Genomic DNA, 21,746 nt, shown 5'->3' with positions numbered 1-21,746 from the left:
AATTAAATGACTACAATTACTAAAGTAAAAAGAATGTTATGAAATGTTGTTTGAAATTTTGAATCAAACACTTTTGATAAATTAATTTGCATAATATTGTATGAAATAAATTCTCTAATACTTGTGGTTGGCACTAGGCAGTTACAGTAGGATGCGTGACAATAGAGTTTCAGCAGATGGATAGGCAGAGGAAGAAAAGTACCTGACTGAATCAGGAAGCTTTAGCCCAGGACCAACTATTAAACAGCTTTCTCTCCAATCTTGGCAAAGTACAGAATGGATGTGGACCTCCATTCTTCATATGCAAATTAGGAGGCTGGAGTTAGATGGGTCTTAGCTGTTTCCTTCAGCTAGAACAATCTACTAGCATCTAACTTTAAGAAATACTTATAACACTGATTATACAAATGAAGAGTTAAGCTTTTTTTGTGGGGATTTGTAAAAAAAAAAAGTTTTTAAATAATAGGTTTATTGCTACCTATGAATAAGGCAGCAAATTATCACCTGGAAACTTTCCCTTATTTCTCTTAAATCATTAATTGCCAAAGGATGCTCTCTTTGAAACTAAAGGAAGTAGAGAAATATATCAATACTTTTCAAATAATTATGCAGTTAATTCTGTGTAGAAATGCATTCCGTTAAAAGTGATCCTTTCATTTCAAATCAGTTTTCCACAATTTTTCACTACAACAAATTTTAGATTGCTTAGTGTGGTCAGTTCTCATTGTTTGTGGTAGTTATGTTTTACAAAGTTGCCACAAACATTGAGTTAACAAATACTGAACCACTGTTCCTATGGGAAATACAGGCTTAGCTTCCTGCAAGCTTCTAGTCACATTTTGGTCAGCGAATATATGACCTTTCTTTATGCATGTTTCCATTTAAAGACATCTTATTAAATACATATTACTGACTTACTAACATTGAACCCACAGCCAACAGCACTATAACTCATGCCTGAAAGCAGCTTCTCTACAAAGCTTATCTAATACACGCGTTCTATCGTATCTTCTCCATAAGGCACATCACAGCCTTTCTGAGCTTAGAAACACTAGACAGCACTTCAGCCCTATGCTTAGGGGCCATTTTAAACAGCAAAACCAGGCACTATTAAATAGAATGTGACAGACACTTGTTTTGAGTATGAGAGCTAACACAAGAAGACAGAGTGTCGCCTTGTCAGTGCTCAGCAGGGAATGCCCATGCACATTGGGTGGCTCCAACTCTTTGCTGCTCTACAGGTGTCTGTGAATGTCTGAGGATGAACACAAAAGCACCCCAAGTATTGATAGGATTACAAATAAATTTTAGCAAGCAGGTGATTTAACAGATGTGGAATATGCAAATAATGACTGACTGTGTTTATTTCCTTATGCAGCTTTAATTGATCATGGATCTCAGCTCTTTTATTATATTTATCTGCTCTCTAGCACTACAATCAAGTGTTATTAATAAACACAAATACTTAATTTTCAATGAGGAAATTAAACCTATGTAGTTAACCATTTATAAAATAAAACTTTTTTAGATATCAGTTATCATCTGATCAATCTACTCTATAAGCTTACATTTTCCAGATACAATCTTCCTAAATATTTCATTCGTTATGTATAATCATAAACACTATTAAAAGACTGTCTACATACGATGACTCTGTGTTAGATACATTAGCAAATTACACTGCAGTTTATAAACTACAATAAGATTGGCTTACATTCAGGAAAGAAAGAGAAAAGGAGTAAGATATGTAGCCTTGTTAATTTAAAAAAGCCATATTTAATATTAATAGGAACTATGATTAACACTAAAATGTGAAAATTACACTTAAAAATGAGCAGTAAAATCAGAATTATAGGTGACCTTTCTCCTGGATTCCTGCCATGGAACAGTGTTGTCTGAAGAGAGCTTGATATCTGTCACCTTCTCTGATCCTCTCGAAGGACTTATCTTTCCTGCTACAAAGCCTTTGAGCATTAAAATTATTCATCATCTCATGACATATTTGGGGCTCCCTGGCAAAAACAACTCTGTAAAGATGATGCATATGAACAAAGGGAGTGGAGAAGAAAGGTATATTATATAATAAAAAATGAAGGTAATTCTTTCTAGTAAAGGTGAATTCCTTCTTTATTGTTTTCATTTTTTAAGGGCAATGAAATCTTAGAAAATAAAATGTTATTTCAGTGTCATTTTGGAAAAGTTACAATTCTTATTATCTCCTAAACAGAAAGCTTCTAAACTAGGCGAAGTTTGTCTGTATGATCTGAGAACAGAAGAAAAAGAGCGGCTGTACCCAGTCCTCTTGCTCCGAGTTAGCAGTAACACAAAGCAAAACCGCACCCAACAATTTCAAGCACAGTTGGAAGAACATTTCCACCAACCTAAAAAGTTCTTTATTTCTAGAACTGGACAAAACTAAGTCTAAATAGTAAAAAAAAAAAAAATTGTAAATCAATAGTACACTGGAATTAAAGGACTAATGTTTCTTATTTCGAGAATATTCTTTCAATTACATAATTCGTTAAACACAAAAAACAATGAGGAAGAAACTGTGGTAGGTGGCAGACTGAACAGAGCTACCCAATGGACTGAGTCTCAGCAAAATTTTTATAAACTGCCAATGTAATTGAATCATCTGAATAAATAAGTTTGTAGCAGAAATTCCTAGAACCTAGGGTAATAATTTCTGTTGACATTTGTGCCATGGTCAATTTCAAAAACCAAAAATGGACTCAAAAGAATTTTAATAATTCGGTTTTTAAAGGAAGTATACAGATAGCCTTAACTAATTAAAAGTACTTTAAAGAGGGCCTGAGATTCCTCCAAGGAGAGGAGCCTTTCCAAAAGAAGAGAGAACTGAACAATTAATAATGACTCAGTAATAAAATGGAGAGTACAGTATTCTCTTTGATGGGAGGGAGAAAAGTAAGTAAAATTCATAATTTTAATGAGGAGAGGAGGGGAAAAAAAGCAACATCAAGTACAACGAGACAGTTAGTCCAATAGCAGTCACAGCTTGCCAGTAATGCCATTTGTAAGTCAGTCAGAAGCTGCATTCACAAAAATGAGATACTCATTCAGTGTCTGCTTCCCTCAAAATTCTATATGACGATGAGGTACAATCAGTACTGACTGTACTGCTGTTTCCATGTATTCATTTAACAAATATTGAGCACCAATTTGTGCCAAGAAACCGTCTAGGTATTGAGGAATCAACAGTAAACAAACCAGTCTCTGACCTCACTTCCACCCATCTGGAAAGACGGCCCAGGCATTCTCCCCACATTTGCCCAGGACAAAGTGGCATGGAGGAGTAGAATATACAGGCTCTTCAGAAGCTTAGAGATCCAGACTTTTTCTACCCAACACACACATGTACCTGGCCCTGTAATTAGGTTCATATAATGGTGCACAGAGCTGGGTCCTGAAAATCAGATCAAGAAAGAAATAGAATCCCTGTCCTTATAGGAGTTTATCGACAAAGGTGATAGGCTCACAATCACTGGGCAATGGTGGGAAAAGCAAATATTTATATAAAGATATAATTGATAGCTTACACAGAAAGAGAAAGCACCTTTTCAAGTCTGACTCATAAGAAAGAACTAATCAAAATCAAGGTCTTTCCTCTGATAACCACTGATACTTTCTCTCGGTGAATAGGAGTGTCCAAGCGTGAATGAATATTAGCCCAAACATTTCTGAATGCAGGTTAGACTCTAAATCCAACTTAGGTGGCATGGATATTGTGAATAACAATTCACTAGTAATTATTAAGAATACAAGAGAAGGTAAGGTCCCCTCAAGCTCTCAAATCTTATGAGATTGGTAGGAAATTGTACCACAAATAATGGGCACTGTGATAGGTCCTTTACGTATAGAATTTCTAATCCTCACAGCGATGTGAGGTAATCTTATTTTCAGTTTCACAGATTTTGCTTTCAGTAAAAGGAAGGAAAAGGAATTTGTTTCTGCAAACATAGGTTGTAGAACTGGAAGATAGAGGATTCAAGTACTGGTTGGTTGTACTTGAAAACCAGTACTTTCAAACTAGTCTTCAAAAATATGTTAATATGCTAAATATTTGTATTTAACCAACCCCTAAAGGAAAACAGTGAATATAATATGAATCAGGGAGTGGAGAAATGAGAAAATAAATGTACCCTGCTTATGCTTTCTAGTCAGTACCTTTTTGGTTTTTATGGGAAATGTGCATTTATGGTTTATCGGTAAACTTTGTCGTTTATCTGTAAAGACGGAGGAGGGCCAAGTGGAATGCGACCGTAGGTTAGACGGACTTTCTGCTGATAGGGAGCTGTATAGCCATGTCTGTTGTTAAGGTTGACACCTGTCCTAAGTGGCTGGTTGGTATTCAGGCCGTATTAATTGTTAAATGTTTAAAATATCATTCCTAGTTGCGTGCTGTCAACTCCTGATTTTATATTTCCAGCCCTGATCTCTCACTGAATTCAGACTCACCCAATGACTATGTGGTGTCTCTACCTGGAAGTTTAATAGGCATTTTTAAATCTATGTGCCAGGAACTAATCCTCTCATCTTCCTTCACAACATGCCCCCACCCCAGTCATGCCCATCTCTACCTGGGGCAGCTCCATCCTTCCAGCTTCTCAGGATTGATCACCAACTCCCGTCTGCCCGTGACAACTCAAATCCAACCCACCGTATATTTGGCTCTACCTTCAAAACACATTCTGAATCTGACCACGGTGTTCCATCTCCACGGCTGCTGCCCCAGTGCAAGTCACTGATGACTGTAACTGCCTCCTAACAGGGTCTCCCAGTCTCTGCTTTTACCCTTGCGGTCCTCCGGTGACACAGAAGCCAGAGCGATGCTCTTAAAACAGAAGTCAGATCAGCTCACTTCTCTCCTCAGAACTCTCAAAGACTTCCCATCTGTCTTAGGCAGCTCTAACCTCTCTATAGTACCATCTCACTAGGAAGGAAAGCGAAGATCCTTATCACAATCTACGAGCTCCTGTCACCTTTCTGGTAGCATCACCTACAACCTCCTGTCCCCTCACTCCACATCATGCCATGCCACACTGGCCTGCGTGCTGCTCTCAGCTATGCCAGGCAAGCTTCCAGCTCAGTCTCCCTGAAAGGCTCTTCCTTTGGGTGTCGCAAAGCCTGTTGCCTCATTTCCTTTTGGGCTTGGCTCACTTATCACAATCTGACCAATGACAGGATTTGTTTGTTTATCCCCAGCCCCTGCTCCTGAGTGTAATCAGTAGGCAAAGGATTTTGGTCAGCTTTGTTCATTGCTGTATCACAGTATCTAGAAGAGTACCTGACATGATAGATATTTAAAAAAAACTTGTTAAACAGATGAATAAATGAATGAGGCTGATTCTGCAGGCCACGTGTAATTCTAAAGCTGCACGGATTTTCCTACACTTCTTGAAATAGTTCTGTATCCAAAATCGAGTAGATCCTCAGTGTTTTGTTTTTCAAAATAATGTAAAATAAAATATATCAGCAGAATAAGAGAGCTGAGTGAAAGTTAGTATAAAGGGGAGTTATTTAAAATCCCATTAGCAAGTTTCATGAACTTGTGATCCCTTATCTTTGGTCCCTTGGTTTCATTCGTGTTTGATTTCAGAAATCCTCATAGGAAAAGCTGAATGCACTCTTTTGTTTCGGTTTGGGCACATAATCAACAATCTTTAGCAGCAAGCGAATAATAATCCGGCTATTCACGAGATTTCCCCTGAAAACTGTAGGCTGTAAACTTACTTTGGTATAAAACTTGAAGGCAAATTGCTACAAAATATCTATCAAGTAAGATATAATCTGAATTTTTCTTTTTTCAGAAACTATAAAAGTGTAAGGATTTTTTGGTCTGCAGGTTGATTCCTAGGCCTTTACTGTGGAAGCCTGGGCTGCCTGGGCAGAGTTTGAAATGCTCTTGAAATAATAAATCCTAAATCGCAGGGAGGAATACCAAATCTCTGAACTGGTTCCCCTCGTCTACAGCAGTTTGTGGACCGAAAGCAAGAAAGAACAGCAACCTCACCCCCGTCCACGCTTAAACGGACACGCAGCTCTCCATTCTACCCTCGCAAACCTCGTTTCATTCAGTCACTCTTTGTGCCTCCCAATTTGTAACTTCAGGGCCTGACCTACCCATCACTCTTCTAATGTCTGAATCCTCTCAGCAGAGGTAGGAGCTAGTAGCGTACTCAAATAATTCTGTACATTTGTTCAGGCATAATATAAAAACACCAATTTAGATGAATGAAAGGGAAGCCTGATTGGGAAGCTGAGGTTGAAAAGTACGAAGCTTGAACAGAAAATAGCTCTGATTAGAAACACAGGTGTGTGTGTGTGTGTGTGTGTGTGTGAGAGAGAGAGAGAGGGAGAGAGGGAGGGAGGGAGAGAGAGAGACCGTGAGAACAAGGGTGAAAACGCTAGAATACAAAAAGAAAACTGAGTTAGGTGTTGGAGAATGCGAGCATGAGGGTAAGAGGTCACCTGCAGGAAGCATCCTCTTCTCTTTTCTTAGGTGTGATTCCCGCAGGGGCCCTCTTTCTAGGGGGAAGGTTAGGTACTTACAAGGCACAGAATACAATGTTCTCTCAGTTTTGCCTGGTGCACATTTAGGAGAACAGTTTGGAGTTCGTTAGAGGTAGGAGACAACTGGCTGAAGGAGGGGTTGAAGGAGGGGAAGTGGTCTACATGACTAGAAGTACAGAACAACTAAGGGAGCTGAAATGTACAAGATTTTGCAGAGTTAGGATTTTAGAATTTAGCCTGAGGAACTAGGGAGCCATGGAAAGATTTTAAGGCAAGGTGGGACAGATCTGATTTGCATCTAAAAACTATCTTTCTCAGAAGCAAAGTGAAGAATGGAGGAGAGGAAAAGTTTATTTGAGCTTGGCCTGTGGTATGTGGGTAAAGAGAAGAGGAGAGACTTAAAAGCCATTAGGGAAGCTGAAGTGAGAGGCGTTGCTCAGCGACTACGTAAGTTGGCAAGGGAAAGAGAGGTGGACTGGATGGCACTAGGTCTCTGGATTAGGCAAGGCTATAAAGTTGAGGCAGGGAACACAAGCAGAGGAGCAGGTCTGGGTGGGGCGGTGGAGCAGGGTTGGAAAACAAGGCCCATTTCATGCATACTATTACCAGTAGGGTACAACATCCAAGCGAACATCCCAGTAGGTAGTGGGAAGTGTGTTTGGAAAGAAATGCTAGACTGTGAAAGATAGGTTTGGGGATAAGCAGCCTATGATTGCGATGCCCTGGGTAGATTTAAGGGATAGGCAAAGGTAGAGGAACTCAGGAAGGAAACTGAGAATGAATTGTTAGAGACAAAGAAGACATCTGAAAAACACCAGCGTTACAAAGCCAAAGCAGGTGACTCACACTTTCAACTTGTAGAGAGGCAGCAAGTAAGACCAGAACCTGAAAGGTTCCACTGAACTTAGTAATAAGGTGATTGGTAATCATGATGAGAGCAGTTCCATTGGAACACATGAGCAGGGGCCTGAATGAGGAGGCTGATGGAATGGAAACAGAGTGCTTCTTTTTCAAAAAGTTTTCAGCGAGAAGGGAACAAGGGGGAATTACTTACATAGCTAAATGTGTGTTAATAACCTTTAAAATGTAGAAGGATGATTACTCGGTATTATCCCCAGAACTGACTCATGTCAACTTCCATGATTTGGGGGCAACATTGTTCCCAGCTCCCTTAAATCTTGTCCTTCAAGATATTCAAATCTGTCCAATACCCTGCATAAAACATTTCACATACAACACGAGCCTCTCTCTTCTCTATGTATCTAATTTGGGCATTTAATGACACGCTCCTTTGAAATGTTGAGTATTTTCATGTGTAAATGTCCCAACTTCCCACACAAGTAGGAAACCCCTTACGTGTCAATGATATTTGGTACCATGTAGGTCATATTCTAGCGCTTTATCTAAATAAAAATGTCATGCAGCTGCACAGAGAGCTTTCATGGCTTTAACCAGAGGAGGAAGTGAAGAACAGAAGGCTTGTGTAGTGGAAACGTGAACTTTGGAATCAAACAAATGTGTTTGAATCCTGGTTCCCCCCTTCATAAAATAAGTAACTTCAGGCAAATTAATCAATCTCTTTGAGACTCAGCTTCTTCATCTGTGCAGAGCACATAGTAGGTGCTCAATATTTATTAGAGCCATTCAAACAATGGAGGTGATACTAATATCTGCAAAGTACTTGTTGGAAAAATTAAATAAGATAATTATGGTAAGTGTTTAGACACAATAGGTTTCAGGTTATTGCTATCTAAGAATCCTTCTTAATGATTTCATTCTCTAGACCTAGTATGGAAAAGAAAGAAGACAGGGAGTCTAGTGATCTACCAGAGTTGAATAAAAGGTTCCTGGCCCAAAGCTTTACTGGGGATTTAGCTCTTTGTAAAATCATCTCTAGAAAAATGCTTCTTCTAAATTGTGGTCCCTGAAAACCTGTATCAGAATCATTTGGTGCTTGACGTAACCAATAAGTAAATAAACCCAAAAATCGAGCAAGTAAGTAAATAGCAGATTCCAAGAGCCCACTCCAGGTCAATCTGTGATGTTGAATCCTACAAATATGCATTTTTATCAAAGGAATCTTATGCAAATGAAGGTCTCAGAACCACCCGCTGGCAGTCCAGCTCACCCCTGATTGTACTGTGTTCCAACACCACCAGGAAACAAGTTCAGTTTTGTGTATTTGAATTATTCATTAGGATTCCTAATAGGGCTCTGTAGAGCTCTACAGAGTTACTTTTATCTCAAAGAAGCCATAATCTTCAAGTGGGCTGGGAAGTAGAAAGGTAGATGAGAGGAATACAGAACTACTGGCTTCAGAGTTGTAGAAAATCAAAAAGCATCTGGCCACTATCAGAACCTCCACTCCCCTCCACTCTCCCACCTCTCACCGTCAGCACACACACAAATGCCATCAAAAGCAGACAACTGAACAGCTCAGGCTGAATTAAACCCGAACTGATACCAAAGTACCTACTCAGAAGGGAACTTCCCTCAGCATCCCCACAATCTCTCAGGTCAGGTGTGCCAGGGGAAGTGAGGCTATTTATCTTTCTCTTTTGTGCAGTGTTCACCATTCAGCCTAAAGATTTATTTTCTTTTCCATAAAGAGGTTGTGAAACCATAGGTTTCTCTTCCTCACCTGTCTTTCAGAGCTGGTGAGGATAAGAGAGACCTTCCTTTCACCATAGGGCACTGGAAGATTTCCTAACTCCAGATACAGCTGGAAACCAGATCCCTCTTCCTGATCTCTGATGAAAAGGATCGTGACTTTGGTGGGACTACCCATGGCAGCATAAGAACCTTAACTGGCTGATATAGAATGGAAGATTAGTTTAATAAAATATCACTTATTGGAATATATATTTTCCACTGCCTATTTCTTCAGTCCTTCACTCAGAGAGCTACTAGCCTTTCAGATCCTGAAGTTACCCAGACAGTCACTAATATAACCATTTGAATATCATGTGATATTAAAACACTTTATGGGGCTTCCCTGGTGGCTCAGTGGTTGGGAGTCCGCCTGCTGATGCAGGGGACACGGGTTCGTGCCCCGGTCTGGGAAGATCCCACATGCCGCGGCACGGCTGGGCCCGTGAGCCATGGCCGCTGAGTCTGCGCGTCCAGAGCCTGTGCTCCGCAGCGGGAGAGGCCACAACAGTGAGAGGCCCGTGTAACACACACACAAAAAAAAAAAACACTTTATGAATGATTTTCATACTCTCCCAAGATACTTCTTAAAAAGAATGTTATCTTTAGGAATAAAATGCTGTCAAGAGTCTCAAATAATAGTAGAAAAATACTAAGGCAGTAAATTTGCTATTGGCAACTTAATAAAATCATGGTATAATTTGTGCTGGGCTAAGTAATGACCCACTCATGGTGATCATTAAAGTCCTCAATTTGCAAAATGAACATAGGGGTAAAGGTGAAAATATATCTGTGAAATGAGATACTACAACTTAAAATTAAGAACAAGAAATCACTATATATATATATATGTAAATAATAATAGTTATATACAGTTGACCCTTGAACTTGACCCCTTGAACAGGGGTAAGGGGTGCTGACCCTTCATGCAGTCAAAATTTTGTGTATAACTTTACAGTTGGCCCTCCATATCTGTGGTTCCACATCTGCACAGTCAAGCAACCTCAGATCGTGTAGTACTGTAGTACATATTTATCGAAAAAAGTATATCTATAAGAGGACCAGCACAGCTCAAACCCAAGTTGTTCAAGGGTCAACTGTGTATATACATACACACACACACAGAGCAGGAATTATCTCTATGTTATGTAACCCAGGGACTAGTAATTAATCAAAACATCAAATAAATTCACAAAAGTGAAAATCTTTCTCAGTAGACTAGTTACATTTCTTCAGTTTATATCTATTCAAATATCTGCTAAAATTTGTGATGTTTCAATGGAAATGAAAAATTTTGTCTTCCAGGACATCAGAGGCAAACAGGATAGAAAAGCCAAACAAGGACAAAAGCCTTAGTGTGGAGAGACAGAGCAGGGGACAATGTGGAGAGTTGGAAAAATGGAAGGTCAAGGCCAGAGGCAGTTATCACAGGTTCAGGTCACAAATAGAGCTATCTGCAAAGTCATGCCCAGGGGCTCATAAGCCCAGACTTCAAGTGTGTAGACTTGGGTCCAGGGCCCAGGAAGAGCAAGTCAAAAACCAGGAACCATGTCAGCTCTATCAATCACCTGCAGTAGGACAGGGTCTGGGAACTGTGTTGATGGTCTTCTGAGGCCAGGGAATTCTGATGAGCTGTCGACACATAGAGAAAAATTGTTGACCATTGATGGCAGCTTGCACCGCCCATCTTGATAACCTGCTGGAATGACTCTGAGCCTAGGTGCGGTTTGCTTATTTCCCTCACCAGGGGAAATTTCTCCTACACCTGAATGGCCAACATGTTCAGGGTGGCATCACCCTCCCTCTTTGAGAAACATCAGACACCTCATCAGTGCTCATATTACAGCGCCCCATTTGATTAACCTAGCAGAGTACTGAAGGGGATCCAGGTCAGCTTTACAAGTGCAAATAGGTCCAAAGGAGAGACGGGATTTCCTCATGAGATCTTTGCAACTGAAGGTGAATATAATATGGTCTCTTCTGTACTCTCAGAGAAACTGTCCTCTATTATATCAAAATTAGTTCATTATACCCATTACTGTCAGAATGGTTTTCTATTATTAAGAAAGGCAAAAAAAAAAAAAAAAAAAAAAAGAAAGGCAAGGGCTTCCCTGGTGGCGCAGTGGTTGAGAGTCTGCCTGTCGATGCAGGGGACGCGGGTTCGTTCCCTGGTCCAGGAAGATCCCACATGCCACGGAGCAGCTGGGCCCGTGAGCCATGGCCACCGGGCCTGCGTGTCCGGAGCCTGTGCTCAACGGGAAAGGCCACAAGAGTAAGAGGCCCACATACCACAAAAAAAAAAAAAAAAAAAAAAAAAAGAAAGGCAAGCTCTCAACTGAGGCCATTCTACCTGTCATTTTATAAGAGGTACAGCCCCTAGTAGACTAAGAGTATTTTGGGAAGGATGGGGGAAAGATTCGATTCAAAAAGAAAAACACCTCAAAAATATTAGAATAAACAGAAAAAATAACATCCTGTCGGATTCACAGCTTAGAGGGCACCAAATCTGCCAAATGAGGACAAAACTGGCCTAGGTTATATATAATCCAAAAGTATGAGGAAAAGTCAGGGTCAAAATTGTTTAGAAATAGCACCTGTGTGTGTAAATTCAGAGGTAATCTGAAACATGACCAATTGTCAAGTAAAAAAGAATACAGGTAAGCTTTGAGTGATGTCAGCTCTTAACCAAACCTAACATTAACAGGTTACCTAGGTGTGGTAGTTGGCTGATGAGGTGGAAATCCGTGAACAGCAACTATCTAGAACCTCACTGCAGGGCAAGAAATCCAGTCAAGGGTCAACTAGGAGCACAGGTAACAGCAAGATCAACAGCCAGACTGAAAGGAAACTGAGCAGCAGTGTTGAGGCTTTTCATATCACGTTAGACCTAGAATCCGGAACAGCACTAAATCAGAAACCAGAGTTGAAATGAAACTGTTTTCCAGAATTAGAGGAATTCAGAAATGGAAAGCCACACAGGTCTTTACTGCACCCAGATATTTTAGCTTCTGTCCTCCGAGACTCAGAATATACGAGGTGGCCAGGGAATCAAGATGAAGCTGTTTCCCAGGCCCAGGAGAGAAAGCATTAGGGAGTCCAGCAGATACCTGAGGTCCAAATAACCCACCAAGGAAGGTCTCCTAGACGCTAGCATAGGGCTTTAGCAAACTATGGCCCACAGATCAAATCCAGCTCAATACCTACTTTAGAATGGTCTGTAAACTGAGAACAGGCTTAAAAAAAAAAAAATTAAAATGGTTGTAAAAAACTCAAAAGAAGAATATTTTATGACATATAAAAAATAAATTTCAGATTTCAGCGTCTGTAAATAAAGTTTTATTGGAACACAGTCACACCTACTCAGTTATGAAGCATCTATGGCTACTTCGAACTACAATGGCAAAGTTGAATAGTTAGGATGAGAGAAGGCATGGCTAGCAAAATCTAAAATACTTCCTATTGGGTGCTTTATAGGAAAAGCACGCCAATCCTTGCGCAGGGCAGGGCTCCCAGAGGCCTTCAAAGGAATCACTGAGGACAGGACAAGCCTATTAAAGAAGCAAGAGTGAGAGAGACAACCAACCCTCTTTCTTTACTCATCAGTTTGGCGATTTCATCGGACAAGTAGGCTTTTGCTTTGAGGAGTGGAGTAGTCAAATTCAGGGCTATCCCATAAATGTCTAAGAATGAGGATCACCAACCAGGTAAGTGGGTGATCTGGCAAGGGGGGGAAACTGGTGACTTTTATCGATAGTACAGTTCTGCTTCCTGGGGTATAGTTAGAATGCTCCCCAGGAAAATGGGGAAGCAGCTAGCAGTTTTAGGTGTCTGCCAGGTAAAAGAAACAGTGAGACCCTGACACTCCCAGCAAGGATGCCTGAGAATCTACAAGCTGCATGGGAAATATATCCAACAACACCAAGAGGGGTGTGGGTCAAGATTCCTGCAGGATGGGGAATTTCAGACTAAGTGATAAGGGATTATTCAGGAAGACCAGACAGTAAAAAGAGGTATGCTGCCATATGGTGTGTTGACCTGCCCAACCAGACAGAAACCTTAAGTTTGCTCTCTGGTTTTACAGTCTTTGTTTAGGTGTGGGCTTGCCCTAAGCCACTGATACGATTTCATAAATTAAAATTTATGTTTTTCTTCTACTTATATTAATAGAAGTGTGTTCCCCTTCAGATGATCTAAATTTAACTTAAAAATATATCCACCCATGCATTCTTTAATCCCTGCAACATTTATTTATTGAGCACAGACTTTATGTCAGAGGCTATTTTAGGTACAAAGGATATAACAGTTAACAAGCAAAGTCCCTGCCTTCCTGGGGTTTTATATGCTAGTGGGTAGAAAATAATCAAAACAACAACTAAGCATACAGTGTCATGGTAAGTGCTAGACAAAAAAGTAAAGCAAGGAAGGAAGGCAGGGAGTGTGCTGTGGGCATGAGAGCTGGCAGGGGACGCCTCCAGATGAGGCAATGGGTGAGCAGAGAGGCCTGAGGGAAGCAGCCTACAGAACTGCTGGGGCAGAAGCAGCACCCTCAGAGGGAACACAGGGCACAGCTGAGGAACCCAAGGAGCCCAGAGGGTCTGGAGCAGAGCAAGTATTGGGGAGAGAAGTGGAGCTGATCTAAGATCAGGAAGATAAAGTGGCTGGTGATCCCTGTGTAGGGTCTCAGGCCATCGTGAGGACTCTAGGGTTTGTCTTCTAACTAGAAAGCCACTGAGCAGTTTCTGAGCAGAGGAGAGACATGGTCAGACGCACAGCAGCCAGAGTAATCTTGTTAAAATTCACTGTTGAAACATTGAAATGTTCCCAAATTAAAAACAAATAACTACGAAACAACATTCCCTTTAGTCTCAAAAAACAAACAATTAAATAACACTGTCTAGTTTATGGGAAGACCTCAGGAGAGAGTTTCATTTGTTTTTCCCTTTTATTGGGAGATGCTCTGCAACTGCTACATCATAGTAATGCATCACTGATTCAGATTAATTGGGGACAAGACCCGTCAAAATTAGTTGAAAGGCGGAATTATTCTATTTTATTTAAATAAATTTCATTACCTTTTGGCACGTGAAGTAAGGAATCAGGCTTGCCAAGGTTACCTAATAAAACTTGAGCATTGAGTTTTAATGAGCAGATTTTTAAAGGCTTGTAATTAGCATCTGTCAGCACCAGTCTCCGCTAGGTTGGCTTCTGCCTACAGTGCAATTTCTCTGCTTCCCTTTAGATACTTCCAAATTGTTTCAAAAGCAGTTTATTCTCTTCGCTAGATGCATATCTAAAATCTTATTTATTTTCTTAACAAATTCTTTGGGGAGGGATTAATAATGTAAAGATACAAATAGGCATAAATAAATGTGAGGTTAGCTTAGTTCCTGTCTGAGGGTTTAATTCTCAAGTGAACTGGGTGGTGTTTCTCCCTTCCACAGACTACATCCCCAACGAATGCATGCTTTATGAAGATGAGAGTTGAGGTGGAGAGAACTGTGCAGATCTTTTTATATGAACTACAAGGTCATTAAGACTAACATGAGAATCACATTTAAGAGTAAGAGGTCATTTCACTATATTTCTTCAAAATAAGTTTCGTTTTGTTTTAATATGAAATCTATGGTCCAAAGGTCCATATTTAGGCTTTATTGATCTCCGTAAGTACTCCAAACTATATGAAAAATTTGATGTCAATATGCAATTTTGTGAAGAGAGAGAATCTATAGCCTATAAAAGTTTATCTGAAGGAGGCTGAAGATCCAAAAATGGTAAGAGTCGCTGTTCTAAGTGATTCACAACGACGATAAAATTATTTCACTGAAGAATGATTTCCTTTTTACCTCCATCTGATTCTTGGGAGGCATTCTCCTACTTTACTTAAATATTGACTTACATAGTTTTCACTTCGTTTTAAATGAAAAATGTTTCATTATATAAATATCCTTTTTGAACAACTTAGAAAAAAACAAAATTCTAATCTGTGTTTCTTCTTAATTATGGTTGACATTTAAACTAGTTCTTTATTTTTCTACTTTTTTGTTAAAAGGGAGTATTTTACAAACTTTTGCTCACAGGATATTCTATGCAAGTGTCATTGCCTACTTGTCCTTCATTTAAGGGGACACATTGACTCATTATTTTAATGTAAGGAAATTGCATGGATCCAGCAAGTAAAGGCTGGCTATCTGTCTTACTGTTATTGTTGTCACTCTTACCTTAAATCAGAGTTTTTCAATCTCAGCACTATTAGCTTGTTGGACCAAATAATTCATTATTGTGAGGAGCTGTCTTTTGCACTGTAGGACGTTTAGCAGCATCTGTGGCCTCCACTCAACGGATGCCAGATGGGCACCCTCAGTTGTGACAACAAAACACACACTGCTAAATTGCCCCAGAAGAAAGAGACAGTGAAGGTGACAAAATCACCCCAGGTTGAAATTCAGTGATTATAAATCATTGATTCTTTGGCTTTCTGGGTAGGGGAAAATGGCCTTATCTTATTTCTCTTGTCCATATTATGAATGTATTATTAGAAAAGTGACCAGGAGATGTAATTTAATTTTGAAAGGCAGATTTATATACGGAATATCAAAAGAAAAGGTCACTGGAATAATCTACACATATGAGAATGACATTTGAAAACCATGTTTCATCAGAGTTCTTCTGTTGGAAAGTTCCTAACAAATAAATTTAAGTATATAACTGGAATTACCAGCTTTTAAGTGAGAAATTGGGGAATGGCAATTGGCTGAAGAAAACATCTGATCTTCAATATTACAACTTAATTATAGCTCCAATAAAATTAAGCCTGTTAATAAAACATAGTCTTGGTACTTATAAGAGTAAAAGTTGATGTAAGTCTGCCTAAAATCAACACAGTTGAACTATTATTGTTAAAAGTGAAAAAAAGTCAATATTGCTTTTTTGTACAATTCCAAATATTTTGTCCCCAAAATATAGTTTCCTTTTATTTATCTAGAAAAAATTTATCTATTTTATATAAAAATGTATCTTAAAGTACACTGAAAATAAAAATAAGCTAAGAAAATTATTGTTATTATAGCTCTTAAAAAAAAAAGGCGTTTCATGCTCTTTACAAGTAGGCACTTGTCATCATTTGTCTTTGGCACCTTTCACAATCCTCATACTGTTACATGTGTTTATCCACTCTCACTATCCCCACGTGTCTCCAAAATACGTATTCACATTCTGTAGAGTTCTATGTCGTGTCCCACATGTAAGTCAGATAAGATAAATGCAAATTAAAGTAATTAAGGTACTGAGTCAGAAAAGATACATGTTTGGCTAAGGCACGAGAGACTAGTGAGAAGTGAGCCTTACTCTGGTTGAGAGACCATGGGAGAAAGAACACCCTAGAAATGCTAAACCACAGTTAGGTGATGGAGTTTGCGCAGAGACTATCTTGCATGTTCAGAAGACACTTTGAGCAGAATCTGACTATCTAGACTTCCTCTATGTAAACAAGGACCCAAAACCAAGAGTCTAGCTGCCGTCAAGTACTGGTCTAGGAGGGATGATCATAATGACTGCCAACCACTTCCATCCTGAAGAGGAATGTCCAAGTAGTTAGAGACTTACACTTTCTGGCAAAAAGTGAATGATCAGGGTTTTAGGTGGTGTTGTTTGCTTTTTCTATTTTTCTTTTTGTCCATGGTCCCCCAAAAGAGATATTTTCCAATCTTTAAAAAAAATTTCATGTTCTCATATTCAACTAAATTTCTAATTTCTTCCAACTTTCTTTTCTTGTTTTCTCTGTTCTTAAAGGAATCAATATTTCTCTAGTCACTCAAAACAGACAACTCAGAGGAACCTCCTTCTATCCCACTCACCACAATATAACTGCTGTCCAAGATGGTCTGATTCTACCTTCACAATGTAGCCGGTATCTTTGCCCTTTCTGCCTTCTCTGCTCCCATTACCATAGTCTACGAACTCATCACGTCTTATACATAAATTAATTCAAAAGACTTTTAAATGCTTTTTCAACACCAGTTTCTCCTGACTCTGAACAATTATGCTTATTATTACCAAATTTGTCTTTCGGGGAAACTGATATAATCATGTGTGTCAACTAAATTAATCTTTAATAATTTCCTATTTCTACAGATTAGCGATAAAATTCCTTGACACAGAAAGTCAAGACTCTCCACTATTACTCCCAATCCAACTTGATGGCCAACACACAAATTATACTCCAATCACTCCAGATTTTCTATCATTCTTCAAGTGTGACAAGGACGTTTATATCTGATCTTTCCTTTTGATGTTCTTTCCATAATGCTATCGAGTCCAATCCATACTCCTTTATGGCAAAATTCTGTTCATTACCCAACGTATTTCAGTTAAACTTCTTGGTTTATTCCTTAGTACTCTCATGGCACTCAGTAAGAGTTTCATTATAGGATGTAACCACTTTGTATTTTAGTTTCATACATCACAATCTGCCCTCCTAAACTGTAAACTCCTTGTGGTTAAGGACTATGTCTCATTCATCTCCGTAGTCTTTCAGTATTTTAACTGCAACAGAGTTAGCACTGTTCAACTCAATCAGTGCTTAATGCTAATCATTGGAAATCACAAATTATATATTTTATTTTGCTCATCTTGTTTCATTTTATGTGTATCCAAACTGGCATAACATTTTAATTCTAAAATCAAATGTTGATGTAAAAAACTCATGTAATGATTAAGAAATTAGAAGAAAAAATAATGGATAGGAAGAAATTAAATCAGTATCTTTTAATAATATTTTTAAGTTATTTTCAGAGCTAATCAAAATATAAAATACTGTTTCACCCCTTTGATTTTAAAGTAAGAGTTTTGCTCTTAATACAAAACACTGTCCTTTTTTTTTTTTTTTACAAGTAATCCAACCCAAATTCATCTGAATATTCAAAACCACTGATACTCAAGGGAATTATAATTGTGAATATCTCTACAGGGGAACTGTTTACATGATGTAAGATTCCAATTAAATATTTGTAAGTACAATTATTCATTTTCTGAACAGAATGAATGAAAGACAAGATTTCCTATACATCAAAATAATGGATTCACAAAAATTACTGCCATCTTCTTTGGAGAGTAATTTTGTAGGCTATAGAAATTTTTCTTCTTATTCTAAGCCTTTGGTTAAAACTCTTACACAATATACCTGTTACTGAAAATTGAAAGTAATCTTTGAACAGTGAACTACTGAACTTCAGTAGTGTGAAAAAAATCCTACCAAATAATTTTTCTGTCATTTCATAGACAACATATTGTAAATGACCACTGAAATACAAAATGTGAAAAGATATTTTAACAGAAGAATTCAAGTCATATTACTGTATATATCTATTTCCTTTCCTTCAACAGTCCATTAGCATTTTAAACAAAATAATCAACAAAATTAACATATCAAACAGTAACCTGACACAATCATCACTCCATGGCAAGTTCGTCAGAGATGAGGTTGTTTTTGTTAAGCAGATGCACTATAAATCAAATTCAAAGAGCAAACGCTTCTACCTTTGGAGCATTTTTAAAGAAAACAAATGCCTATTTTCAAACTTAAAAATAATGAGAATATAGCACTACCTTTCCTAAAGTGACAATTTTTCTATCAAACTAAACCACAGCAAGCATTATAAAATGCTAGAAATAAGTGTTATAATTGAACTCTAAATTGCACTTCCAAAAGTAATCTCCAAACTCTAAATTGGTATTCCTAAATATACTCTATTAAAATAAGTTATGAGCATTGGTTGTTTAAAATACACATGCCCACCTGAGGGTTCATCTGATCTTAGAATCCATCATCCCATAAATGTCCTGTCCTGATTCTTTTTCTACAATTTAAAGAATAGCTTTTACATTTTGTCTTGTTGGGGCTTCCCTGGTGGCGCAGTGGTTAAGAATCCACCTGCCAATGCAGGGGACATGGGTTCGAGCCCTGGTCCAGGAAGATCCCACATGCTGCAGAGCAACTAAGCCTGTGCACCACAACTACTGAGCCTGCGCTCTAGAGCCCGCAAGCCACAACTACTGAAGCCCACACACCTAGAGCCCACGATCCACAACAAGAGAAGCCACCAAAGTGAGAACCCTGCACACTACAACAAAGAGTAGCCCCCACTCACCACAACTAGAGAAAGCCCGCGCACAGCAATGAAGACCCAACGCAGCCAAAAATAAATAAAATAAATTTATATAAAAAAAATTGAGCTTCATAGAAGGATCCTGATTAAAAACAAAACGAACAAGCAAAAAAAAACTCCCCTTCATAAGAATAACAAGTTCAGTAAACTAAGATTGCATTTTATCTTAAACCTGAGCAAGGAAAGCACTCTTTGAACTATAGTGGGTCATTATTGTATAATTTCTCTTTAGCCAATATTATGGGCTGAATTGTGTCCCTCCAAAATTCATGTTGAAATCCTAACTCCCAGTACCTCAGCGTGGGACTATATTTGGAGCTAGGGTCTTTAAAAGAGTAGTTAAGTTAAAATGAGGTCATTAGGATGGACCCTAATCCAATATGATTAGTGCCCTTACACGAAGAAGAAACTAAAAAAGAGACATCATACAGAAGGAAGACCATGTAAAAACACAAGGAAAAGATGGCCACCTACAAGACAAGGAGAGAGGTCTCAGAAGAAACCAACCCTCCCTACACCTTGACCTCAGACTTCTTGTTTCCTGAATTATGAGAAAATACATTTCTCTATTTAAGCTACCCAGTGTGTGGTACTTTGTTATGGCAGCCCTAGGAAAATAATACAGCCAACCAAGAAATGCCATAGACTTTTATCAGGGTAAAATACTTATAAAAAGGTATATTTACATTTCAGAGGTTGTTTTGTTTTCTCTCTAAACCAGAAGGCTCTTATTAGACAGCTGCTAGTTTGTTAATGCATCTGATTTACTTGTTAGTGTCTATTTAAGTAACCCACAAAATGCAGGATACTAAAAACTTCAAGGAAGGAATAGACACTGAATGGCCCTATACATAAAAATAGAGAAATATAAACCTTCTCAGTGAATGATTTTGCTAATTCTACTGCATGATTACTCCCTCTCTCATACCGTGCATGTCAGAAATACTTTGGCTGACAGCAGAACTGACAGAGGTGGGATGGTTACATTTTTTGAAAATAAAACTATTGTCACAGAATATAGCTTCTTCTTTCCTTTGTTTCTTTCTTGCATTTGTTTTGTATTCATCAATATTTTTCAGTTTTGAACATTATCATGCCATTATATTCATGAGGGATAATATTCTAAAACAATTTTACTAGTTTCTTGAATAGTAGCAATGATTATGAGGTAAACATTTTACAGGATAGGTGAAAAGTAACTTAGGTGACTAATATAATGGCCTAAGTTCTGTCCCTCTGTACTTCAGTAGCAGCAGCTGAACAATCCTTAAAGATACATAAAACCACTATTCAACTAGTAATAGCTTATATTATTTTTAAAGTGCTTGTATGAAAGAACTGCTACCTTCTGAAAAACTTTTTAAAAACTTTGAAGAAACAAATGTAACAAGATCAAAAGTTAGGAACCTATTTGTTAATTGCAAATATTCTAGTTTATTAAATTAATATTTTTTAAATTACGGTAAAATTACATGATGCAAAATTTTAGTTACTAATTAAAATGTACTGAAAACATTTCCTTACCAATATTGGGGTGCTTCAAAAGACGGCAGATTCTAGCTTCCCTTTCCAGTTTCTGATGATCTATTAAAAAAAAATAGAAAAATAAATCACAGCATTTAGCAAAAGAGATTAAATGACAATAAACAGCATATCAAAATGACATAAAGCCTTCACATTTACTTATCCTTTGGTTTCTTTTTTTTTAAAAAAAAGTCATCATTTGAATTTGGAATTAGGTGAACACAATAGTTCAACAATATAATTATTTTTTATTGGCTTGAAGCTCGATAGAATGAGGTATAAAACAAAGCTGAATTTAGACTTTTGCTGGGGAAAACAGTAAAAATGGCACAAAACAATAGTATTCTTTCTTATCCCTACCCTAGGTATATACTGTTACAACAACTTAAATATGCCAATATAGACATACACATTTAAGCAAAGGATACCTATCTGGCAAGTGGAATGCCAATGGAACCAGTGCTAAATAGGGTTAATCCCAGTTTATCCCTAACAACAAAGTGTTCCCTGTCCAGTCATATTTTCTATCAAATACTCTTCCCACAATTTTTAATCCAACTTCCTAGACGTATTATGCTTTTCCATATACCAAGAACTCCCCAAACACCAAACTGCTTGCTCATCTCCACCCTGCTCTGTTTCCCTAACCATTTCCTTGAAGGGGCACAGACTACTGTAAACTTGCATTTAAAAAACCATCTGATACTCTTCTTGGTTTCTTTGTAGTAGTTCATATGCACATAATTATAACCAAAATCACTAGCCAAGACACAAAATAAATGGCAGAGAGAGGCAAGAACACCACAGAAATATACGTTGCCAATAAGAACAGTACTGTAGAGTGTGGTCCTTATTGAAAGCCTTTACATAGAGGAAATG

General features: G+C 38.2%; 1 protein-coding gene across 32 annotated transcripts in view; it reads right to left on the bottom strand.

The window, feature by feature from the left end:
• The window catches only part of CAMK2D (calcium/calmodulin dependent protein kinase II delta), a 275,015-nt gene that overhangs the window by 164,082 nt on the left and 89,187 nt on the right, over positions 1 to 21,746 (bottom strand). For all 32 annotated transcript variants that reach the window (XM_060299011.2, XM_060299029.2, XM_060299023.2 and 29 more), the window contains exon 3: positions 20,868 to 20,927. In XM_060299011.2, the coding sequence (XP_060154994.1) occupies positions 20,868 to 20,927 (60 nt within the window). The remainder of the gene's footprint in view (positions 1 to 20,867; positions 20,928 to 21,746) is intronic.

This window comes from Globicephala melas, chromosome 5 (assembly GCF_963455315.2).
Source record: "Globicephala melas chromosome 5, mGloMel1.2, whole genome shotgun sequence".
NCBI lineage: Eukaryota > Metazoa > Chordata > Mammalia > Artiodactyla > Delphinidae > Globicephala > Globicephala melas.
This window is presented reverse-complemented; position numbering and strand designations above follow the sequence as displayed.